Source organism: Dermacentor silvarum, chromosome 10 (genome assembly GCF_013339745.2).
Source record: "Dermacentor silvarum isolate Dsil-2018 chromosome 10, BIME_Dsil_1.4, whole genome shotgun sequence".
Lineage (NCBI taxonomy): Eukaryota > Metazoa > Arthropoda > Arachnida > Ixodida > Ixodidae > Dermacentor > Dermacentor silvarum.
The window spans coordinates 47901273-47927941 of NC_051163.1; the positions used below are offsets into that span (position 1 = coordinate 47901273).

Below are 26669 nucleotides of genomic sequence, written 5' to 3' on the forward strand. Positions count from 1 at the left end.
CCTGGCCGTGCGTGTATAATGCACAGTATTTGCTATTAAGCCTCATTAACAGCCAGCGGGAGAAATTGCGAGTATGACGCATCATTAAGGCTCACGCTTTCATTACGGCTAGGTAAGTTGCTGTTCGCCAGGTGTACGTGGCCAGGCGCCAGGTGGACCTAAGTGCGAACAACGCGCCGGCGAGCCACAATAAATGCCCTCCGCGTAATCCGTGAACGGTTAATTAAAAGGGTGTGTTGTTGCAAGAGGCTCTCACAGCGGAAAGCGCAGAGGTCATACGGCTTAATAAGCTCGTAGAAGCACAATGGCCAGCCTAACTTTGATTACTCTTTTCCGTGTGAAACAGCGTATTTATCTATTCTTTTATTGCGACACCAATTATATGGACTCTGCAAGCGAATGTCTGCCGTCGGCGTCGTCATCGCTATCACCATCGCCGTCGCCGTGAGGTTCCGTTTAAAGCCCAATGGCGATAAAATCGTCACCGCGCGCCGCATGCTGTATCTGGGAGTGAAAGCGCGTGACGAAGGCGCGCATTCTCGGGGAGCGAACGCACGGCGGAGAGCAAACACGACTTCTTCCGTCGCGCCAAATGCTCTGGGGGGACGGGAGGGATGGAGGGGAGGCGACGTTTAAAGGGGAACTGGCGACTCAAACACCCACGCGAAACGAGGAAAGCGGGAAGGCAGCGCGGCAAGGAGGGGTTGCGGCTGCTGCTCAGCGAGCAACTGCTTACTTGTAATTTGCGGGCGGTCATGCGCACCTTATCTTGCAAGCGATCTGCAACACGGCTCCACCTTTGTATGCGCTGTGATTTCGCCGCTCAGTTTCCGTTCAAGCGATACACAGCACAAACCTTCGCTCGCTGTTGCTGGCGCGCTTGCTTACGCCAGCGTTTTAAAGACAGCGATTGTGTGTGGGTTGAGTGTAATCTATTCATGTTTGCTTGTGCGCACTGATAGCATGCTTGTTAATTCACTTAGTAAGCGAATGTGTCCAACTTTATACAGCCTTTAAAGCTACTATCGCTACTCCGTATAGCTCGCTACTAATTTCCTATCGCAATTGATGCTTCGCCTTTCGGGCGAAACTCTGACTTTTTTTGCTTATAAAATGATTTTAAAGGAGCGGTTAACCCCGTTAGGTGCTATCAGCACCCGTCCTTGTAATCACGGCGATATTCCGTACCAGTAAATCAATAAGAATTCCAGAAGCACTATGATTCCTCATCAATATTGCCAGAGTCGTTTTATTCCTGACGTTATATTAGAAAATAAATATGATACTGTGAAGCCGTTATAACATTAGGAGCGCTGAGGAAACATTCAGACGACCTCCACTCAACTACACGGAGCTGCTGATGCAGTTACGTAAGGCAGCTGTATTGTGACCTAGCTTATTGATTAACTTGCGAACACGTTGACAAAAAGCAAAGAAACTCGAAAGACAATAAGGTAGATAGAAGACCTGCAGCACAGTGTACACATACCAAATATTGATGAACGACCCTCTTAGCGTAGCATCCTATAACTTTGCGCAACGCGCTCCGCAAGGACGCTTAGGTGCATCGCTAATTCTTCTGCTAAATTATGCGTCTGGGAGAGTATCGACAAACTTTACTGGCACGAAATAGTCGCCTGCTGCAGTAAACCCCGTAGCTAAGCGTGTCGCAAGGAGCTTGCGTCATCACTGCAACACTGACGCAACATCATTGAGGCAAGTCGCATATTTGAAGCGTTGGCGCTGCACTGGTAGATTGATTACTGAATTTTGTACCGCATATTTGGCTTAAGAGAATACTTCTTTTCTGCATTACATTAGGCAAAAGGGTTAAGCATTTCCTCATAGGAGAATATTCTCCTTTTTCTAACTTTGGCATCAGAGTACAGACAAGAAAAAAAAAGAATAAACTATCAACCCGTTCTTTGTTTGTTTGGTTTTTCAATACTGACACCGAGAATAACGATGGTGTTACCTCAACGATACGCAATATCGACGACAGCGATGCATAGGGCGGCAGGCGAAACGGTGGTCAGAAACGCCAACTAAAGGAGCGAAAGCAGCGCAAATGCTCCAGCAACATTCTCGCAACGTCCGTCAGCAATTATGCCGATGAAGTGAAAGCGTGCACAGACTACAGACAACAGAAAGAACCGGCACATCTCAGCCTCGTCTTCAGTACCTCTAATGGTAGCTCTAAATACCGCTAACCCAGTATACCTTAGATTTCAGTATACTAATTTCCTTCTGCTCGCTTGTTCCACTTCTCGCACAAGTATTTCATAAATACTGGATGGTGGGACGCCGAAAGCGCGGATACTGTGACCATTTCGAGTGATAGATAACAGCGTTGCTCCACCCAACGGCTTTTCCCATTGCGCAAATGCAACCTCGTATCAATTGTACCTACACCTATTCATGCGATATGTCGTTAAAGTGTGCTGATTGTTTCCTCGAGATCGCCTGCTTGCAAATCGTATAATATAGCCATTCTGGGAGAACTTGTTGTCAGCTACAACGTTTCGACGGCTTGGGAGATGCGAACAGACGGTGAGACGTCCAAAAACGCCATATTGGTGGCGAGTGAGCACGTTGTGCCGGCAGCTGGCCGAATCGTTTCACGTACACCCGGCCACAAAAGTTTACGGAGCATGGGATCTCAGAAAACGTTGAATTCCCGAGCAGCCAGTAGAAGTAGCCAGTAAAGCTGTATACGACAATGCTGTTAGCACATTCTATTCGAGGCTCGAAATGCAAATACCAGGCTCCGTTGTGAGGCTGCGGAGATAGTCAGGGTTTTCCCAGATTTCTCCGTAATATTTTCTGGCCGGGTGTACCCTTCCAACACGCCATGCGCCCTAACGTTCTGTCACACTGCATTAATGACCAAAATAGGAACAGCAACTTCCATGAGCCCCTTGCGAGTCCATGTACGAAAACGACGACAGGTGAGAGGGAAGCAGCGTCCGTCTTCGGGTTCTCGAAGCCACTCTTCTATATTTCGCATCAAATGTATCCGTAGCATGCTACCATACCGCCGCTATATCGTTGAAACTACTTAGATACATCTCCGGCACAGCATGGACTCGCTGCAAGCGAGAAACTTCAGTGACAAGCCATTCTATCATTTCAGGAGAGCCGTGGACAAAGAAGCAGACGGTAGCATCGATTTCGAATCAACCGCTCCCGTTCTCCCACTTTCCACCCTCGCTCTCACAAACAACATCAATATCCACTGATTCTTGTGCGCAACAATAGATTATCGCTCTCATTACTGCTGTCTATATAAAGTGTCGAGGGCAAGGTTTCACTCAAAAGCGCGCTAAAGACTCTGCCTCAGGCCAGATCCTTTCAACGGGCCTTCTTCACCGATCGGTGGTGGACGTAACGTGGCGCTGACAACCAAAGAAAAGGTGGCGGCAGGGAAAGAACGTTAAAAGCCACGTCCTGCTTTGTATCTTTTTCTAGTTTTTATCGCCCCCTTGGGTTCACCTTTTGTTCTATGTCTCTGTGCTGAGAGAAGAGAGAGAGTTGCGAGGGAGTGGGTGTGACGTGTTGGGGACTCCAGTGTCACACAATCCATGTCCCGAGTTACAGGTTAGGACGGGTCGAAGAAGGACCCATGTCAAGGGAAAATGTGCGGCAGTGTAGGACTCGAAGTACACGCCCGCAGTAGATTCTCTAGTATCATTGTTCTTCCAGCATGCTCTCTCTAACTCTCTTACGGCAAATGGGTGAAGGATTGGTCCTGCTCGTACGACACTTTCAGACACTCGTTTCGTAAGAAACAAGTGAACAAAACATGGCAGGAACGGGCTTTTGTACATCCGTTTTTTCCACCATACATGTTTTATTTTCTCGCTTTAACATCGCGAAGAAGTTCGTAAGGGTGTTCCTGATAAACCAGAAAGAGCAGAGACACTTATTCTCTTTGTTCTCTTATTCTTCTATTCTTCTCTTCTATGCTTCCTGACACAGATTCCAATCTTGGGCCAAACTCTTCACGACGACGCAAAATGATACCCAGTAATGACGGTTCGAAATATCGATACGAGAATGCTTCTTCTCTTATATCGTAGTTTATCTTTTTTGAGACGCATAAGTCGTTTCCTTGGTACATTCACCATTGCTTCATATGGATTGCGCTTATTGCTTTCCGAGCCACACGAAAGTACCCAGGACTTTTTTTATTACTTGCCTAGATCTTGACACTTTTTATACCACAAATCATACTGAGGTAGTGGAATTCTGTTATCAGTTCCGAAAGAGAGTGGGTTGTAGTTGCATAAGAATGTACAACGAAGAAATAAAATAGGGTTGGAGTTTAGGAAAATGCGATACTATTATTTTTTCTTTGTTGATATAGAAGTTATACGGATGCTTGAAGCGCATTTATGTTGTTGCCTTTGTCGAAGGATGCAGTCGCAGAGCAAAATGCATGAAAGTGCAGTCACCCGATTTGCTACCTATACACCCTGTATACAGCTCAAAGTTATTTGAAGCGTCATTCATTGCAAAAAATAAAACATGCCACCCTAACGTTTGTTATGGCTCCCGAAGCTTCTCGCTGAACAAAATGAGGTTTAAACAAACATTAGAACAAGAACAATAAGACCACGTATGTACCTCCTTTTAATGCCTTCAGGCTGCACCACAGAATCAAGCTACCTACTTGCCTAGAAAACGCAGTTGGCAGTCGATAGACTTCTACTTCAGATTAAAATAGTTATATGCTTCGCCTGATACCGCAACTGGCTAATAGTTCTCTTACGCACGTTAAGGGGCAGTATAAAACCAATAAGGTATCTTACCTTTCGCCCTTTTATTTTGGAAGAACTTCTTTCGTGGCGTTTTGCATCACTGGTGGAAGCTAGAAGGAATGGCTTCTGCTAGCATATACCATGGGTACACTTGTTAATGCTTTCGAGATACACGGTGAGGCACGAAATTTACGAGTCTTCCAGGTAACAAATATAATAAATAAAGGACAAATGCTGCGTTCACTAATGCCATCGATGCTGTAAAACAATCTTGCCCACAGCTCTGTACAGTGGTAGTGGTACACTGACGAGGAACTGTTGGACTACCTAAAACCACAAGGCGTTTATCATGCAGGGAGAGTCACGCGACGCGTCCAAACTTCCGAATCTGAATGGGAGTCCAGACGAACCCGCACTGTGGTTGTAACGCTCGCTCCAAACTCAGACCGTCCAGAGAAGATCAACTTGGGCTTCACAAGACACGAGACCATTGACTATTTTGAGACACCACCGTGGTGCTTCAAGTGTCAGCGCTATGGACATGTGACCGAGTACTACCGAGGTGAGCAGCGGTGTAAGAGATGTGGAGGACCGCATGATTTCAAAACATGTGGGTGCAGCGAGAACTTTCTTTGTGCACACTGTAGTGGTGGTCATCCAGCTAGTTATAGCAAGTTTCCTACGCGGGCAGCGGCAATAAAGCGAAAGAAAAGGTTTATCTTGGGGCCAACAGCAAGGGATTAGAAAAATAAGACGAAGAAAAAGACGGAGAGTCGCAGAGAGTCAGACGACATCAAATGGAGACCAAAGAGTGAAACTCATTTCCCAAGCCTGAAGCCTTCTTCAAGAACCCAGGACACAATGGTGCCATCGCGCAGCGGACCGACTAAAGCAGTCAAATCAATGAACAGAGGACCCGTAGACGAGAGAGAGAGAATAAGACATTTATTATTGAAAATTAATAGCCGTTTTGTGGTCGGACCTCCTAGTCCGGAAGACCATTGGCTTTTGCCGCCGTCCGGGCTCGGTAGACCAGGGCTTGTTGCTGTTCTGGGTCCGAGCTGGGCAGGGAAGACTGCCGAACAACCGGAATAGCGAAGTTATGTGTCTGCACTGCAGTGACCCCAATCGCGTGGCGATGAAAGAACATCACAGGTGGACTGTCAAAAGGTACGACGTGCTCTCTTCAAGGCCTTGCGATCACACATAGAGAAGATTCCGGCGAGCTCGATGAAGGACATGCTCGAAGTATTCCTGGCTCTCGAGTCGGTGACTGTAAGCTCTCCCTCCTCTTAAAGCACCTAGCAGTATGGATGCGGTCAGGACCGAATGTTCACCATCTGGACCAAAGGTGCCACAAGGAATCAAGGAGAGACAGAGAGAGCACCAGTTCCTTGGCTAGCAGTTCTATTCTTCCTGCTCGTCTTCTCTTCCCTAGCGCTCGCTGGCCGGACTTGCTTTGTGAACCAAAATGAACCACGGACTTGCTTTATTGATGAACCACGGACTTGCTTTGTTGGTGACGTCTTGTTAGTGCAATAACAATTATACCGATGCTCAAGGCGAAATGCAAAAATGCCCGTGTACTTGAGTTGTAATGCACGTTAAAGAACCCCAGGTGGTCCAAATTAATCCGGAGCCCTCCACTACGGCATGCCTCATAATCAGAACTGGTTTTGGCACGTAAAACCTCAGAAAGAAGAAGAAGCTGCACCTTCTCCGTCGGTGCCGCCGTCGTGCTGTACAGCTATCAATGGTGCATGCGCGCCTCACGCGCCGGGGCTTCAGAGACTTCAGAGACGCGGATTGTGTTTGGGAGTGCTAAATCGGCTCGGTGGTTAAGCCAGGATAGCGCTTTGACAGAAGCGGAAAGTTATAGTCTGCCGTTTTACGAGCCCAAACCACGATATAACTTTGACGCACGCTATAGTGGGGGATTCCGGAATAATTTTGACCACTTAGGGCTCTTTAACGAGCACCGTTATCTAAATGCAAGATTATTTTTGCATTTCCTCCTCATGAAAATGCAGCCAAAACGCCTGCCCGCTGAAGACGTCCTAGTATTCATGTTGAAAACATGGAGTTTATTATTGAAGAGGAAAATCACAACATCGCTTTTCGCTGCAATGCGTAGCTATACACGTAAGCGAATACACTGCATGTGCAATCCCTTAGTTCTAGTTAAGACATTGTTTTCTATTTCTCGGTGTAAATGTACCTTTCAGAAAGAACACTATAAGGCTGGCGAAAACCTCGCTCATATATTTAACGCAATGACTTCAATAGGAATTGTTCAGCCTTATCCTTCTGAAGCATTCGCGAAGAATGCATCCAAGCAGAATAAAAACCATATGAAGGTTACAGAACTCTGGTCTCAATCTAACAGTGCTATTTTAATCACTATCATAATCACCACCTCTCTCTCCCTCTCTCTTGCACCCACACACGCACTGCCTTTGTAAAAGCGAGTACCACGTGGCATTTACAGATCGTCTCGGCCACACGCCAACGCTTCTCACTCCGCGACATCGTGTGTCCACTCGGCCAGAAGAGGAAATGATGCCGCCGTTCATCGTCATTCCCGGAGCACGTCCAGCCCGTGTCGTCAGTGCAGCTGCCACCGAGCGCCTTATAACAACCGCTCGCATTACTGCTTTCTTCGTCCTCGTTGCTCGAGAGCCGCACTTTGTGGACACAAAGACGGCTTCAGTGCCCCCTGTCGGCGTATAGACCCCGTCGCCACGCATCCGGCTAGCAGCTCACTTTCCTTCCAGGCTTGCGTTGTTCGCTGGCCTCTGCGTGCACTGACCACTCGGCGACTGAGAGTGCTTACAGGCAGACCTCCTTCCGCGGGGTAAATAATCCCCCTCAAGTGCTGCGAAACGCGCGTTCGCGCCAATCTGTGCCACCGGCGGCCGCCGCTGTTCTCGCCGCCGTCACTGATGACGATGCCGAGGGTGGTTTCCAAGCCACGTGGAGAAATGACCGACGCGGAAAGGAGGAGTGGTGATGTCCGCGTCGATTGCCCCACCTGCTCGATTACGAGCCCCGTATCCAGAGGAGGGAACTGTAGAAGAACGGCGGCCAAGTGGAAACATTTTTGTTCTTTTTTTCCTGCCACACTGTGACGCTGCTGTCTCTCGTTTTCGCTATCTCTGTCTCTCTCGTTCCTGTTTGCTCAGAGATATTGATAGTTTTGCGTCTCTTTTTATGTCTTTCGATTGCATTGCTGTCTTTAGTTGGTCGTCGCCGGGGCCCACGTAGGCTGCTGCAACCGACTCTCATAAGATGTCGACGTCCACTGCCGCATCGCTTCACGATGTGCTCACCAGTTCTTTGCGGTGGACAACCACGCCCGTCCCCTTCACGTTCCTCACAAACCCCTCCCTTATACGCTATTTGTTTCTGCGTTTTTCGCAGACTTTCTCTCCCTCTCTCCCAAGGGCATAACGTGGCTCCCCCAACCGGCAAATGCCTTGAGAGCCGTTCCCATCTCGCGAACGAGCTTATAATGGTGATGACGGCAGCCGTCTCCTATTGTTTTACTCCTTTCTTTTTATTATGGCTACCGTCGTCGACGTTACGGTCATCAGCACTTCGGTGAACGAGCGGCTCATTTTACAGCTTCCGGGTGTTTTTATTCCATTTCCTCTCGGTTTAACTCTCGTAGACTGAAAGCTTTGCTAGATGCGAATCACTTCCTTGTCCCTTGTGGCCAAGCAAGAAAGCGGAAATCTCCACTTGAGTGAAACGACGATTTGTACCGTGCTGCGCGCCCTTTGATTCTGTGCCCATTTTTGCGCAGCCTTGATTTGGTGGAAGGTGCGCGTCTGAGGGTATTGTCGCGTGTCAGTATTGTGACAATCGGAGAGGTAAACCTTAAGAAATCACGTTCAGTTGCGGATGTTTCAACCAATACGTTCTTCCTTTTAGTTTCACCAAAGCTTTGGGAAATTTTTAACAATTTACGTGGAAACACAGGATTGAACTCAAGCTGACAAAGCAAGATGGCTTCGCTTATTGGGCACGCTAAACCGCTGGGTAACGGTCTTTCGAAAGTTGTATATCAACCCGTTGTTCCGCACTACCTAACACCTACTTAGTGACGATGCCTCCGTGTCCTTCAATGTGCTCTTTTAATGTGAAACATCATACATATCCCCGTAAATGCGGTGCAGGTAACTGATTATTAGGGGGTTTTAAGGAGTGATACCTGAATATTAGGGAGGTTTATAAATAGGAGACTCTGGCGCACAAAAGAACGCGAAAGGTATACAAAAGAAGGCAAATGATGCCTTGGCTTTTTCGGTATGCTAAGGTGCCTGGGGACGCTATTTTTTAAGAACGCTATTGAGCCAAAAGTTCGGACTACATATAGTGAATAACTGTTTGTCCAACTACTATATATAACTGTAGACGTGCCATACCAGTTCCGATGTGTTATTTTGGTCGCGCTCATTACTCTCACTCAATGAACGGCAAAACTGGCCAGAAACAACATTATTTTTGCAATAGTGCCGTGCGCACGCTTGGAATGTCCGAGAATGGTGCTTTCCCCCTCGGTCTTTCCTGCTACGCGACATGCTGTTAAAGAAATTTTAAAAATATATATAATCTGGGGTGCGAAAACCCGAAAATTATTACGAGACACGCCGTAATTTGGGATTCCGGAATCATTTTGACCACCTTTGCTTCATGAATATGTGCCGACGTCCAAGTACGCGAGCATTTTTTTTTTTGCATTGCCAATTGTGCGGATGTGCAAATGCTAGCCATTTAGCATCTTCTAAAGGGAAGCTCACCAGGTTTCGACTAGCGCGGCACGAAGGTCACGTTATGACAATAGTGTCGGAGAATTATCGAACTGCTGTAAGGAGCGAAAAGACCTGAACTTTCAAGTAGGAACTCGAGCGCCCACCCTCTCGAGGGTTTAACACATGCTGCCAGAGTAAGAGTCTCATGCACAAAGGCCTCCCCTAGGCAAAACGTACTGCAAGCAACTTCACCAGTTATGGCACGTGACTTCGCTAAATCATCCAATACAAGACGCGCAATACTGCCACTAACTGTGCCGCGCAGAAAAAAGAAAACGAAGAGAAGAGAAAGAAAAGGCAGGCGAGCTCGTGACTTAAACGTGACGCCATTCCTTTGTTTCGGCAATAAAGAAAACAAAAGGAGGAATGGCACTTGCGGAAGCAAATCGAGGCGTCGCTTCCGAGACCACACAGAAGCAACTTTAGGCGAAAATTGAGCAGTTGCCATCTCGAAGGCTGCGGTCGAGGAAAATGGGGCAGGTACGTGTCTCTTTGCTAGTCACGAAGCTTGCCCCCTAACCTAAATTATGTGGTTTTACGTGCCAAAACCATTATGTCCTTATGAGGCACGCCGCAGTGGAAAACTCCGGAACAATTTGTGCTCACTGAGGTTCTGTAGCGTTCACCTAAATCTAAGCACACGGGTGTTCTCGCATTTCGCCCTGATCGAAATGCGGCCGCCGTTGCCGGGATTTGATCCCGCGACCTCGTGCTTAGCAGCCCAACACTATAGCCACTAAGCAACGACGGCAGGTGAAGCTTGCCCCCTAGAAGCAGGGCAATGTGATATTTTACTTTCACCTATTTCCTAGCTGATAGAATGAACCAATTTGAAAATTTATTCCGGTAAGATGATCGCTGTGCGAGGTCTGGTGAGGGGCTAAACGGATTGGCTTTTATGCCTCAGAATCGGCTATTCCTTTAAATGCGTAAGCATTTCTATGCCTAACCAACGAGAATTCTGTCCGTCACGTAAGACGAATGCAACGGCTCATACCCCCTAAACAATAGCCCATGCTCCCAAAAACGCGACTAGCGCTCAGCAAAGTGAAGCGAAAAGTGCAAACGTTCATTCAAATCACGCATACAACACGCAGAATAGCATACGTGACTATAAAGAACAAGCTCTGAACAAGCTCAAAATAAGGATCCGAAGCATTAATAAAGCATTGCATGCCCCCCTCAGCAAATGTGGCGGTGGTTTTGCAGCAGCTTCGCTGGAAATCAAGGTTGATAAGCACCGATAAGCGTGTTTGGTGCGCGTAACACCTATACCAATATTCTAAGTTCAGCCTATTTCTGCTTTGTATTGCCGTAGGATGCTTGGTGTCGAGCGGGGCGAATGCGCAGCGTCACCTACTTCACGTGTTCTTACTTTTTCTTTTCTTATTTTTTCCCCACGTGGATGTCACCTACGCGTGCTTGCGTTCGATCTTATGTTCTTGTCTTCTCGTGTTTTGGAGCAGCGCCTCCTCTATTTTTTTTTTTCAATGTAAGTGCAATCGCTCGCTCCGCAATAGGAGTCATTGGTTCGCCTTTGTTCAGGGAGTTGACGCGATGTGATGCTACTCAGAGGGTACGACTAGGGAGCCTACATTATATGTAGGATCCCTACATGTAGGCTCCCTAGATACCACTGCTTGCGTCCCGCGTGCGTCGCTGCCGTTCCGAAGCAGATGCGGCAGACGCTTCACGCGTCTGTAAGGATTAGTTCCTCTGACTTCCGTCGTGAGGCACCACCCCACGACCGTAGAGCAGGCGCGAACGCTGGCCGATGGGGGAGAGTAGGAAAGGGTGATCAGAGAGGGTGGTGAACGATTAGATCGGCCGCATCTGGTTGGCATTTAAAAAATAGATGAGGCGTGGTTTAGAGTTACACTATCACTTCCCCTTCCATTTCCAGCTGTCTGATGCTTACTTTCGTTTTCAATTTAAATATTTTCTAAAGCTAAATTTCCGCCTTCGGTCTTGATACTACGTAGCAGGCAACGAAAATTTTACGACAAGCAATTGTAAATAATAGCTCTGCGCAGCATACTACTGCTGTTCATAATCAAACCTATTGTAGGCGTCTTACAGGAATAACCACTAGTGTTGCCATATGTTTTCAAGAATGCACGTAGCGTGTTGCTAAAAAAAAAATCAGTCTCTTTTTTAAAGATAGTATGTTGAACGCGAAGGTTTCCCCCCTGCAAACTGAATCTAAGTCCAAAGCCAACGGACACGCAACGAACCCGAGAAAGCTGAGCGACCCGATGCGATAAGTATGTGATTTCATTGCTTGTTTAAGATTATATTTTTTTAACGTTTAAGTTGAATGAAGACACATTTCGTTAAGTTGCATAGCCTTTATCTCAGATCATGGAACCATTGGTTACACGCACACACTCACACTTTCACGGACGACTTTACACTTGCACTGTATTGCCTTGTGACCGCTGTGGTAGACGGTCAGAGACTCTGCCGTTGTCAATACACGGTATCGGCCTTAAGGGCGCGATCACGCTCGCGCTTACGTTCGCGTCCGGCAGCTTCTTCTGCCATGCGCTGCACCCGCGGCTTACCCATGGTGACGGCCGGGAATGCATTCCGTGACGCGCGTAATGCAATGCAGATATACACAGTTCGTCTGGGTAGCGTGGCGTTGCAGTTCCCATTGTTCTTATCGGTACAACTGCGAACGTAATTTGTAGTGTTCTGCGATACGTATGTCGTGCGCCGTTGTTTAATAATAATTATGGGGGTTTTACGTGCCAAAACCAGTTCTGATTATGAGGCACGCCGTAGTGGGGGACTCCGGAAATTTGGACCACCTGGGGTTCTTTAACGTGCACCTAAATCTAAGTACACGGGTGTTTTCGCATTTCGCCCCCATCGAAATGCGGCCGCCGTGGCCGGGATTCGATCCCGCGACCTCGTGCTCAGCAGCCCAACACCATAGCCACTGAGCAACCACGGCGGGTAGTGCGCCGTTGTTTTATTGTGTGCTCAGATGCACAGCCGTTGGTCTATTGTGTGCGCAGATGCGCATATAGTTCCACTGTATAAGTTGGCTTTCCTGCAGTGCGTTTTCGGCGCTCACGGACGAATCAGTGAGACATATAAAGCTTCGCTTTGAAAATATCATCGAGCGTAAAAAAAAAATGCGCGTGCCGCTAGACTTCACGATGGAAACAACTTTTCCACAGTTGTACATTTTATTACTGCCAGGAAGACGTGAAGTTGTTTAGTCGACGTGTCGCGCTCTTCTTTCCAGCTGCTCTTGCATTTTGAGACGCCTTGGGCGTACTAAAAGTGTCGTCGTGATAATATGTAGTAGAGGGCCCGCATAAAGTTTGCAACGTAGAGAACCTTACCGCTCAACTAAAACTCGCTTCTAGCTGAAGACAAAGGGTTCTTTAACCGACGTGTTGCGCTCTTCTTTCCTCCTGCTCTTGCATTTTGAGACGCCTTGGGCGTACTAAAACTGTCGTCGATAGCGTGCGAGCAGAGGGGTCGCGTAAAGTTTGGAACGTAGAGAACCTTTCCGCTCTACTAAAGCTTCCTAATGGTGGCAAATCACAGGCTTGTTTAACCGACCAGTTCTGCTCTTCTGTCTACCTGGTCTTCTCTTTTAAGGAGCGTTAGGCGTGCTGAAACTGTCGTTGATAATCTGTTAGTAAAGGAGACGCCTAGAGTTTGCAAGGTGGAGAACCATTCCGCTCTGCTAAAACTCTCACTGGCGGCAAAATGCAGGGTTATTCAACCGCATTGTTGTACTAATCTTTCAGTCTGCTCTTGCATTTTGTGACACGCATCACTGTGCTAATATTGCCGTTGACAATGTGCTGCAGTAGAGGCGCCGCGTAGTGGTTGCGACGCAGATAGTTTCCGCTCTGCTAAAACACTCCATCGGGGGTAAGGCGCGCGGTTATTTAACCGATGTGCCATTCCAGCCAGCTGTATGCCCGCTTTGCAGGATAATGTCTTGTTTGTTCGCTTGTTGTTGCTGTTTTCTTGCTTCTTCTTTTCCCGCGTACGCTCGTTCTATTTGGCAAAACGGGAAACAAAAGAACTTTGCAAGCTGCCGCTCAATTTATCTTGGGAAAACTGCCCGAGGCAGTTTTTCTCGGAGGTGAGGAAACAAGTTGCTGGCTGTTCTTTTCGGTTTCGTCTGGTATTTGTAGAGCGGGGTGGTTGCGCGCTTGTAAGTCGCCATAGCGGCGCGACGCCTTTTGTGAGTTTGCTTTTCTTGCCTCTGAACCACATTTCGGCTTGTCGAGTAGTAACGATCGCTTTGCCCAATTGTGCGCTGCTGGTCGATGTTGGCGTATTTTCTCAATCGCACACGTGGGCGGTGTGATGACTGAACTGCTTCCCAAAAACACCAAAGCAACAAAACAAAAAAAACATTTTACGTGACAGCGAAGTAGAGATTTTCTACCTTAAGTAAAAGTTATATGTCTATACGAGCATATCGCATAGTAAAGCAAGACTATCGAATATTGACGCGCTCCGTATGGTTCAATGACCGTAAACAACGCAAAAACTCATTTCTGGTTGAAGAAAATATTTGTCATACCACGTAAATGTGATGATAACGTGATAACCTGTGCAGCAAGTCGTGATGTAGGCCTTACAAATTGACGTCTGCCGTCATTTAGACGGTCCAATGCTAGGAAATAGCTGCCAAGATATTTCCTGCCATTAACTACAATATCTTTTACAGTGTAACCACTAGCAGGACCACCCGATCGAGACCTCGTCCCCCTATCAACTGCGTAGTTGCAAACTGATGTCACCACTTCGCCTTCCACAACGCATGGAAAGTACAAATTGTGATTATGAATTTCCGCTCGTGCAACCTTGCCATCGCTTCAGGACGTTTGGCGCGTTAGCCGCGTCGCATAGCCAACAATTCACCTACAAAAATTCAGAGCCCTTCCCCTGTCGAAATAATGGGGGTAAGCGAAGCTTCTGGCAAGACGACGCTGTCGCAGGCATTCCGCTTTGTTTGCCCTAAACTCAGGGTTCTTCTTCTTCGCTGATATTTGGCCTCAACACCATGCTCCCGCAACTCGGGGTTCGCGGCTCTTCGCTGACGTTTCACCTGGGCTTCGGAAGCCCTCACGCTAGAATCGGCACGTCGACGACGAGCCCTTTCCCGAGCGAGTTCGTGGCGCCGTTGCTCAAATGCGGCCTGCTCCTCGGCGGAACGCGCACGGCGCCAGCCCTCTCATGCGGTCGGCGAAACTGATATGAGGTGAGGGAAGCCCGGCGGAGCGCGCGCCAACCCCCTTTCCTTCCCCGCGACACACCAAACGGCCCTGGTTGGTCGCGCGCCTCACGTGATCCGGCACCGGCGCAGCTTTCTCCGCACCTGCTCTTTCTTTCTTTCTTCCTTTCTTTCCATCTATCTTTCTTTCTTGTTCCTGGCTCATACACGCATATCCGATGCAGGTATGCGCCAGACGCGCTTTCGTTTTTGACAATCCTGACGTAATGACGAGCATGTGACGTTGTTGATGTCACGACCTATCAGTCATGTTAGTGATACATACGTACCCTTGCATGTCAATTTTGGCTTATATACCAAGTGAACGAGACGCGAGGTTTCGACAGGTAGGATTTTAGCGCTACACCACCACCGCCGACACTTGTGAGGCAGTACAAGTATCGCTTGAAAAAGCGCAGGCACGTCACTTCTATCTGAAGATGAAGATAGATGTTACGCAATACGTTTGCCCACGAAATTCGCTGCCTGTCTCTCATCGCTCCATGGTGATGCTTTTCCTTTCCTGTCAAGTGTATGTATGTTTTCAAATCAAGTAATAATAATATAATATAATTATAATAATTGATGATTATAATAATAACAACAGTGTGGCGCATTTCTGCAAGGTCGAGAGTGTCGTTTACTGCGATTCAACGCGTTCCAATGCTAAATAAAGCTTTCGCTTGCTTTGCAAGGTGCGCCATGGTGGCTGAGGGACAGCACTTAAAAAAGCGAGATACACCGCTCACCCGCACGTACATCAGCTGGCTCAAACGTGGCTGCACTTGGAGAACGATGCTCCGCATTGAAAACCGTATATTCGGTTCCGACCACGCAATTTCAGGCCCACAAATACGGTATTCTGGGCGCTTATACGTCTGGGATGGTCGTTTTCTATGGTTTCGCACGTACAACATACGGATGATAATAAAAGCAACTATACCGTTAAAACGGACGCAGAGATGGATGCGTCGAAGTGCCTTATCGTGTGCCGCACACTCTCCCGACATCAATGCATAAGATGGCTTTCTCTATATATGTACCGTTAACAAAGAACCTTTACCAACCACGGGATTTCAGAAAACGTCCAATTTCCGAGCAGCCTGCAAGAGTACGAGTAGTCAGTAAAACCGAACGTCACAACGTTGTTCACATGTACTGGTAGAAGCTGGAAAAGCGAATACAAGGCTGCGTTGTCAGGCTTCTCGGAAATTGGACATTTTCTGAGATCCCGCGGTGGTAAACGTCTTTAGGTGAGAGTACATATGCCTGCTTGTTTAAAATTGAACTTCTTTACTGTCATTCCCAGCAGAACATTCAGTAGCTTTCTTCAATGTGCCATGGAATACATCTCTGCCTTCTCCTGACAGAACTTGCGGATGCGCCATGCGGAGAAGAAGGCAGCGCAGGGCACCGTGTCGCCATAAGACTAGATAAAGTGGACTACACCGAACCGGTTCGCGAACAGTTATATTTCTTTTATTCATAACAACTGAAGTTGAAACGGAACGAAATCAGTGAAATTAATCAGAACGAAATCAGAAGAAATAAACCAAATCGGCATTATATTTTTCCAGTTTTCACCCAGGTTTGATTATCAGTTAACGCCGGTGAGTGTGAACGGATGTCATAATAAGCGCGAACGAGTACGTGTGAGCAGAAAAGTGTGCGAGTGAGTGTGTGGCAGTGCATGTGAGTAGATGTGACTTTGAAGCAAGCTCTGATCTTGCTTCAACGGATCAGTACTCCTTTTAGCGAGCTGGTTTTTTCACAACCTGTGAGTTGGAATCAAACGAGTGAGTAGGCAATTTTATGAGATTGAGTGGAGTCTCATCCGATAATTCGGTCAGCATGAGTGTGTTCGTACTTATGCCTGTGTACGCATAAGCCTGAATGTGTGAGAGTCTGTAATCTAATTGGACCTAGTGGCCTGAGTCTGATTGTGGTGAGCAAATCCGAGTTAACCCGACTCGACGAAATTTTCTTGAGTCTGACTCCGGGTGAGCAGGGCCTGGCTGAATAGAATTCTGAAGAACATGAGTCTCAGTGACCAAGAACGAGTAGAATTTTGGTGTGTCTGAGTCCGAGTGGCCTCTAACCAAAAATACATTTTCTGGGTCAGTCTTCGAAAGTTCCGAATGTTTTGCTGATCTACGGTAAGCCGTATGAATTTAGAAGTATGTAAATGCTTTAAACCCACGTGCAGCTATCCCGATCTTCTTTCACTGAAGCCTAAACCAGATGGTGGCTGGTTCGAATGAATCAATCTTGCACTAAAGAGAAGAGACCGTGTCCACAGCGATTTTTTTTAATATGACGAAGGCTGCCTACCGCAGAGTAAAAAAATAAAAGCACAGATAACTTTTATTCTTTGCTGTGCAGTCAGGTCGCGATTACAAGCGCTCATGTTTCATGTTCCTTTTTTTTTTACTGAACCGGAGAAAAATGAGGACACGTAACTGATACGTAAGTTAAAACAAACAAACGAACGAGAGATGAACAGACACAAACAAAGCAGACACGCCACTCTCCTGCGCTCCAGTGCTCTCAGAGGGAGGTTCATAAAACATTTGTCCTCGCCACGACCGACCCGCTTCCCCATTTCCCCCTTTTTTTTCTGGCAAGCAAGCTTCCGCGCGAAGGGAACCTGCTCCCGAAACGAATAACTCGGTTACCTCGCTTGCTGAACCGCCTCTGCAGGCAATCTACCGGGCGCTCCCTCCTTCCCAACCAGCCTCAACCCTCCCCTCCCTTTCCTGTTTCTAGGTCGTCAACAGGCCGTCGTTGTTTCTGGCCGTGCAAGTAGAGCCCGCCATCTTGCAAGCCTTGTTTCGTTCCGAGGGAGAGGCGGGAGTGAAACGGGAACAAAGGCGACGACGGCTGCGTTGGGCTAACGCTCAATACGAGTCACGCACACGTGGGAGGGGAAGCAAGGGAAGAAGCAGACGGACAAAGGAAAGACATAGAAAGGAAGCGGTAGCATAAGTGTCACAGGTGTCTGCGCAGCAGCTGTAGGGAACAAAATGGAGTCTTTGAGGATGAGGGGTGTGGGTATGGTCTTATTGAGGGAAATTCTTTTGCGCATTCCCTCTTTCCTACTGTGGTTACGCGGGTAAACTTCTGGTAGGAAATATTATTTTTTCCTTGTCTCGCTTTTTTTTTACCTTCTGTATACGCGTGTACTGGCAAGCACGACGCTTGGCGCGATGTTGACCGGTGAAAAGGATTGACGCAGAGCCTGCGCAAACTGGAGAGGAAAAACGAATCTGGGGATGTGAATGGGGAAACGAGGAGTAAGTGAAGAACTAAAGAACTGAAGGGAAAAGCATCGCTGCATGTAAATACATGAGGGAAGAAGAAGTAACCCTAAGGCTCACGAAAGAGAGAGAGCGGCATTGCCCGGCGACCTCGCGGAGAGATAGAGCGAAAATTGGCGAACGCCGAATCCCGGTGGCTTGCGTTCGCTGGGTTCCAAAAAGGGATGGATGATGAAGGAAAATAAAAGTCAAAGGAAACGCGGGAAGTAAGAGAAATGCCATCGGGGAAAATAGGAACGAAAACGGACAGATGAGGGCAGGGAGTCTCTACTTTGCTGGCGGCCGTGTTCAATTCTTCCGACGGCTGATGGAAAAGAAAGACCATCGCTACAGAATAATCACGGGCTAGAAGAGAAAATCGGTTAGTCTTACGTTCGTTGGAACGGAACCCACATCGGGCGGGACCAATAAATAAGGTTATCTTCCACTAGCTGTGTTGTCTTGCCGACTTGATTGTCTTGTAACTTGCATTTGCGTAAGAAATTTGTCAGTTATTTGATGTTTAGTATTAGGTGCATAGTTATTTAGTTATAATTGGCCTGAGCATAAGGAAATATCAAATTTTTGGTCTCAAGGAGCTAAGTTTTGACGCCATCAGCGACGCATACGCAAGTTAATATATGTTTATCTGTTGTGCATACAACTAAACTGGGGCCGAATTCACAAAGCTTTTCTGTCGTAAGTGCTTCCTGCCACTGGCCGGCTGCCTTCACTAATGATATGTCCAGCTTCAAGATTGGCTGACAATTTCTCTTACGAACAATTAAAGCGTAAGAAGGTTTTGTGAATTCGGTCCTTTTCTTTTGGCACGGGATGAAATCCCTGCCGTGGTGGCCTCATATCGATGGGGGTGAAATACAAAAACACACCCTTGTAGGCCTTGCACTGGGTGCACGCTAAAGAACCCCCAAGTGGTCAAAATTAATCCGAATTCCCCCACTACTGCCTCCCTCATAATCACATCGTGGTCTTGGCACGTAAAACCACTGAATTTAAATAATTTTATTTAAGCGTTCATTTTTTTAAATTTTTACCTTCTCTATATTCCGCGCTGTGATCAATCTGAATGTGTGTTTCACTGAACTTCTTATTTCCTTATTTTCTGCCTATTACGAGTATTATATACATTTATTTGTTCTCTGCATCACTCGCATGCTTATTTAATGTGAGAAAGAGTACGCGAGCACTATTTTGAATTACTAGTGTCTCTTAACAGTCATCTGCTAATATAAATTGCTAACAATTTGATTATATGTTGCCAACCGAGGATCTGATACGTTAAAAGTAGGCGGAGCGGAAAAAGCAATAAGAGCAACCACGGTGGCACTTGACGCCACTAAGTCTCAAAGGAGATGCTCGTATACCAACCATCCATCAAGCCACGAAGAAAATCTTAGGGAACACCGGTGGGAAGACTGAAGAGGAATGGTGTGGTATACTAAACGGAGCAATTGAACAGCGCAAGAAAGAAGACGTAAGCACCGACCATGCGGCCCACCCCGCCACGTGTATTGACCCAGCAGGCAGCCCGAGGACTGACGAGGAGGAGGGTGAATCCGGGGAAGCAATTTGTACCGCGAGCCCCCAGCAGCAATCCTTATCGGAGGCTGCTGCAGAGAAGAGCGGAATGCCACGTAGACCTGTAGAACCTACATCAAATTAACCCAGTGAATTCCCTGTTTAGTCCAAACTCCTAAAATTAATTCGGTACAGTTCAAACGGGCAGTCGCTGATCAAAGGTTCTCCTTTGAAGCTTGTGAACACACACGGGTGGAGCGTTCGGGTAAGCCCGCAGATGTAATCAAAGATGGCGGAAGAGCGTTTGCGAACAACGCTTAGGGGCAGCGACAGAGCTTTTCAAGGAAACGCGGCTGCGAAATCAATCCCGTAAGACCTGCTCCACGGAGGCATCACATCTCTCCTCTTCTGCGTCCAAAGCGGCGGCTTTCGATCAAAGAAGTAGATGGATGGACCCCAGTTGCCAGATAGAAAAAGCAAAGAATAAAAAGAATAAGAGGTGATGTGTTGCTTTCAAAGTAAAAGACAAAGAACGCGGAAAGCACTAAATCAAAGGCCGGGGAAAATGGTTCTGCTGACTCACTTGGATGGGAGACGTGGATGGAGAAACAATCGCGGTAGTGTATGAGCCGGGATCTCTCGATGGAGAGCCTTTGAATATCAGAGCTTTAATAGGTATGTATTTGTGTCGTCGTTTACGGAATACCAAAATACCGTATAGGTGGTAGTTAGCCGTTGTGCAGTCACCGCCATCTCGTGACGCTGAGTTCAAACTAAACCGCAACAAAGCTATTGTTGAAATGATCGGCTATGTGCTGCTCAGTTGGTGCTGTAAAAACGTTGGCAGCAGCATAATAAGTTGTGCATATAGTGGATTTATGGTGAGTTCCCTCGGAAGGGATTCACATAAAACAAAAAATATGCAGTTCCAACGACCATTTTTTATCGGTGTTAAGCGAGCTTTCGTGAAGCGTTGAATGAAACGCTATAACATTGCCCATTTCATTCCTGTGTCTTCGGCGCATGCGCTCTTCCTCACCCATGCGCGAACATCTGAGAACGATTATGTTGGTTTGTATTTCTTAATTTCTTCTTATTTATTTTATATTTACCATCTCACTTCTTGGCCAATCCGTCGTTGTGGGTATGCGCCACACCATGGATATCGTAATCGTTATCAGTACACGGCGATCGTCTCAAAGTTTTAGCTCGCGTTAGCACGATGGACGTATATGTGCGATTGTGACCTAACGGAGTTCCTCTTCATTCTTGAAACGTGCTGCTCAGGTCACGGTAGATCTTCACACGAAACGCTAAGATGGTTTTAGGAATAAGCATCGTGCCAATACAGTATACGAGTCCTGGCGAAGTTCAAATTGTTCGTATAGATATTTCAGCCGGACGATCATTTGAACGAATTAAGCTGCATTTTGATCCACCACGTGTGTTTTGCACAGGCTATGCATTCCAGTGAGTAGAAACATATCAAAGGGTACGTCATCACAAACTATATTTCGCTCCAGATATCTCACGGAATGAGGTTTTAAATCAAAGTGCTCTGTGTGTGTATCTTCGTCGCCATGCAGCTGGGGGAGACTTCTGAGCTCGCTTACCTGTTTTTTTTTTCTTTCACAGGAGTCATGCGTGCATGAAATAAATACCACGAAAGAAAAAAAAAAGAAGACAAAAGGATTGTGTCCTAATGGTTAGAACATCGGGCTACAGGGCTGGGTAGCAGAGGTTGTATCCCAGCACCGGTCACGTAATTCAATTATTTCTTAAGTGAGAGCCATTCAGCGAGACAGCAGCAGAAGCAGCAGCAGCATCTCGCCAGCCAGAGCACGGTGTCGCGAAAGTCAGGGATGGTTAAGAAAGAAAGCTTTGCTTTAAAATTATAATTATCCTCGGACGCCTTGTTGTTAAAAGCGCGGTGTCACTGCATGTGGTTGGGTGCAGACCTCAGCTCACTACAGTCACTCTATCTCTCCGGGTTGTTGAATAAACTACAGGAAGTGTCGCCATCATCGTTTCCGCTACCACCGCCTACGTCTGTGTTGTTTCGGAAGTCCATAAACTGTAATAGGTGTAAGGACCAGATGGAACATTCTGTTGAATGTTTCCATTCGTTTGCGGGCATAGACAGTCTGTTTCCTACAGGGAAAGCAATTTTCCTGCAGAGCAACAAACCGGTACCCTTTCTGAATAACCCTCGCTCTTGCTCTCGGGTGTTGCCTAACTGCGCCTAGGTAAGGACAAATCAAAACGGGCCAAGCGTCTCGACGCGCTCGCTTGCCCGCGACGAGTTCATACAGCGGCGTTCAATTGGACATAAATGCTTTCGCATTCACAACTCCTAAGAAGTGCTTACGTGTCCTCGGATCTTTCTTTTGTTCCTTATCCGAAGGGTCTTTCGTGTTCCTCTAAAGTTTTATATAGCGGTATAGTTAGGTGGCATGGATAGTCAGTGAGGGAGTGTGACTCGTAAAATTAGGGGAGCGCTTTACGGGGCCTCAAAGCAGGGTGGAGAAGCAGTCAACCATTCGTGTTAAACTACCATCAAAGTGAAATTGCCCCAATCTCGTGCCAACTCAACAAATATAGTTCCACACACACATTGCTAGGATGCGTTGGGGATCATTACCTACGTTTCATTTTACATGGTGAGTAAGCCGGAAGTTTGCTTGAAGCGACCGTAACCAGATAACACCGCTAAAACCATTCCCCCTTTTTTTCGTCACAACGCTAAAACAAAGAAACGTTCGAAACAGCTACAAGAGCTCGAAACGTGGAGTTTACAGCAAATGCCTTATCTAATTCTCGCGAAGTTTCGCTTGCAGAGAATCAAAAACGCTCGCTTTAAGTAGGCGTTCTCGCTTCCGTTAGCGGCTATGTTGGCGGAAAGCATCGTTGTCAAAGCATAAACGTCAGACGTCCTCTACGACGCGCTATAACATCTCCTTCTATGCAATTTGCGTCGTATGCTGCCAAGTCTCCTGCTACTAACTAGGTAGAAAAGGAAGACAGTGCCTACCTGAAGGCAACCAGGCTTTCGTGCAGGAGTCCCTCGTAAAGAAAAAAAGAAGAAAGACAGAGAAGTCTCGCGAAAAGTGAAAGTATTTGCACGCGAAAAGAAGCTTCGCATAACAGGCAGCACCCCTTCGCTCAGGCAGTCGGGTTCCTGGTTTCGCGAAACTTCCAAAAAGACGAAAACCATAGTCGGTGACCAGAATGCCGTACTCAGAAACGACCGCCAGGTGCCCTTGCTTAACCTTTTTTTTTGTGCGAGGCTCAAGAACGGGCCTGAAATCACCGAGGCGTATATCGCGCCTTCGTGATCCCGAAAAAAAAGAAGGAGACGGGAGGATAGGGAAACAGGGAGCCCTGGGCCTGTGAGTGCCCGTGAGTTTCGCAGAAATTTGTTTGCATAACCGAGTACTTCAGAAATCAGGAGACGGAACAAACGAATAGAGAAAGACAGGAAGGGGGGGTCAAGAAAAAGAGCAGAAGAAGGCAAGCAGACGATAACAAAAAAAAACAACAGACGAAACTTCACTATCTATGCTGTGTTTGCTTTCACTTTGCTTTCATTCGTGTCGAGTCTGTTTTCTTTTGTTATTCAAAGTCAGGTAGGTCAGGGGACACGACTCGCTTGTATTTCAATCCTTCTCGCTCACATGAGATTAGCTCTTCTGCGTCGTGAGATTTCTTTGCCAGCAGAAGTTCACCTAGTATAGCGAATGACGGCACCCATTATTTTGAAACAATTTTATAAAAACGATGGTCATTCTTGGGCTGCGTAAACGCGAATAACTTGGCTGTCTGACTGTCTGTCTTCACTCGATCCAACCGCCCTGCCAAAACCAAACATGAGGAGAGGAGGTGCAGAGAGAGAAAGAAACAGAGACACAAAGAGAGCTAGAGTAATTAATAAATAACTAAAATAATCTCACATGATGAGGCGGGATAGGAGCGCGGGTACCCACGTTCCGAATGTGAGCGTCATAACCACTAGGCTATACGCCCACGCTTGTAGAATATGCATTTATAGGAACCATATGATTGCGTTGTGCCAACGATTGTAACAGAACTTGCTATGGGCGAGAGAAAGAGAAAATGAGAGCGAGCGAGAGAGAGAGATACATTTAAAGAAGGAGCAAGCAAGAGAAACAGAGATCGAGAGACAGAAAGAGAGGTGGGATTTGAACCCTGCTACCCACGGTCCGAAGGCGAGCGTCATACCCGCTACGCTATACACCCACGCTTGCAGAGCTCCGCTGTTTCATCAGATTTCACAAGCGTCGAACTAGCTTAATTTTTTAGGTTAGTAAGTGAAACATAAACGCGTTAGAAATGGTGTCGAAGAGACGCTACGCGTTAAAAACAAGCCGACTGAAGCCGCGGCTCTGTAGCCGGCTTTAAGCGAACAGCAATAAAAAGTCCCAACAGATGGCGCGAGAGAAGGGCGAACGCGGTAAGTTTGAATTGAATTCAGCAAAACCTCCATTGTATCCATCATGGGAGGAGTGAGAGGGGAGGGGAAGAGCGTGAGCGGTGGGAAGGGAGAGAAGAGAGGGTGTTACGTATCAGGGGCGGCAGAAGACTATCGTCTTTCGACGTCATTTGCAGCGAAGCAAGCAGATATGCGTCCAACTAATTTTATTACTGCTTCTATACGAAATTTAGGATTTTGGGATAGCAAACTTATATATAGCCTACCTTGCCATGTTTTCTGATACAAAAATTAATAAAAAAAGACAACTAATGGAAGAATGGCCAAGGAAGCAAGCTGTAGCCCCGTTGTTTACGACTACTCCTACATCTTCCAGTCTGAAATGTATGCTTCGTATCAGTTGCCACAAATGTCTTTCGATTATATATGTTGGAACGAAGAAGGAGTGCCGGTCAATCAGGCATGGTTCGAGAAGGCTGGGCGGGATCGTCTGGCATGGGCCGAAATGACTGACGGATTCGGCTTCGAAGTTCCAGAGTTGATGGAGTCGTACCCAGCACTTTTCACCAAATGTCTAGGTGTTTACTGACAGGGTACGCAAGGAGTGAGAAGTCTAACTCAATGCGGCAGTCAGAGCCCTGCAAGCAGTGAGAACCTGCCCCATGCGTAAAACGCTGGTGATGCGCCTGACTAAAGCTCGTTTCATATGGTGCGATTTTGCAGTGCGTTTTTCGCAGCTGCGATTTCCGCGGATGCGAAAGTCGCAATCCCGTTTCACATGGATCTACGGCAGCTGCGTTTTTCGCATACTCGTTAAGCATTCTGACTGGCGATGACGTAATGAGCGAGCCGCCTCCTATTGGTCGTCTGTTTCCACCGCTACAGTGGCTACCACCGCATCTGCGTTTTTCGCAGAGAAGTTCAGCACGCCGAACATCGAAAAAACGCACGCACGAAGGGTCCGGCGGCCTATTTTCCGCAGCTGCGAATTCGCACGTGTGAATTCGCAGACAAAATCGCACCATGTGAAACGGGCTTAACCGGCGTTTCTTCGTTGTATCTCATACGCTGGAGGTGCGCCGGGCTAACCAGCACTTCTTCGGTACAATATATATACAGGGTGTTTCAGCGAAAACTTTCCAAAATTCCTAAAGGTTGCGTGTGGCAGATAGCACAATTCTAGTTCGTGAGCTGGTCTACTCGAAGAGGCGGACATTACTTGCACAAGAAATTGAAATGCATAATCGAATAATTAACAGAAATTCACTAATTAAGTTTTTAACTTATTACCTGATGGCCCATATTGCAATTTACAAATTGTAGCCGTGTAGTTCGCAAGGCGTATCCACTTGGAACGAATTCTCGGGATGACACCAGTTTCGAGATATTAATTCCCGAACTTTGCGGAGAAATGCATTGGCGTTCCAGTTAGGTTCTTAAGAAAACGTCGCTTTATTCATTGAAGCACAAAATTAACTGGAACGCCAATGCATTTCTCTGCGAAGTTCGGGAATTAATATCTCGAAACTAGTGTAATCCCGAGAATTCGTTCCAAGTGGATATGCCTTGCGAACTCCACGGCTACAATTTGTAAATTGCAATATGGGCCATCAGGTAATAAGTGGAAAACTAATTAGTGAATTTTTGGTGAGTAGTTGATTCTGCATTTCAATTTTTGTGCAAGTAATGTCCGTCTCTTCGAGTAGACCACCTCATTAACTAGAATTGGGCTATCTGCCACAGGCAACCTTCAATAAATTTTAAAAGTGTTAGCCGAAACACCCTGTATATATATATATATATATATATATATATATATATATATATATGGAGAAAGAGATGAGAGAGAGAGAGAGATCATATGGAGAAAGAGATGAGAGAGAGAGAGAGAGAAATGTCCTCGGCCTTGATTTCCTATTGGTTGTGACATTGTAGAACAGACACTTAACTATTCGCTGGTTTTCTTTATTGCGCACTCGTGCTCGCATCTTTCTACCGAAGCACTTCACCCCCTTTTGAATTGTTCTGTCTTTAGGTGCAAGCCTGTTCCTACGTCTGAGTGACGATAGTGTGACCACCATGACGGCATGACGAAGCTAGAATAACGACGATAGAGCGAGCACGCTGACATAACGGTGACTGTGGGAAGACGACCTATCGACGAAGGTGGGATGTTGAAGCAGTAATGACGACCATGGAATGATGATATAACCCCGTTGTCTGGTGCTTGTATACAGAACGCACATTTTTTTTTAACAAAGTGAGCCAAATTCATCAGAAGTGAAGTTGTAAAAAACCAGAAAATTGCGCAGTGATGTCACTACATGCCATTGCCAATCACGTTCTTGTAACACGTTTTTCAGCTTAGACGGACTTATTTTGATGAACTTGTTTGTCCAGATAATCCACATGGGGGGGGGGGGGGGGGGGGGAGCTTTGCAATACAAGCAATCTTGGCATAGTGTTGGTTTCGGTATATGGCTCACGTTACAAAAAAAAAAAAGCTCCGCACATATAAGCTTCGTGAACTTAATCTTTCAGTTGTGCTTCTCATCT

The 26669-nt window shown here is 46.8% G+C and overlaps 1 protein-coding gene across 1 annotated transcript in view; it reads left to right on the plus strand.

Moving 5' to 3' along the window:
- The first annotated feature begins 4901 nt into the window (after nt 1–4901).
- Nucleotides 4902–26669, plus strand: part of LOC125941015 (uncharacterized) — a 66219-nt gene continuing 44451 nt past the window's right edge. The window contains exons 1-2 of the mRNA XM_049657892.1: nt 4902–4935; nt 5206–5322. Coding sequence (XP_049513849.1) covers nt 4902–4935; nt 5206–5322 — 151 coding nt within the window. The remainder of the gene's footprint in view (nt 4936–5205; nt 5323–26669) is intronic.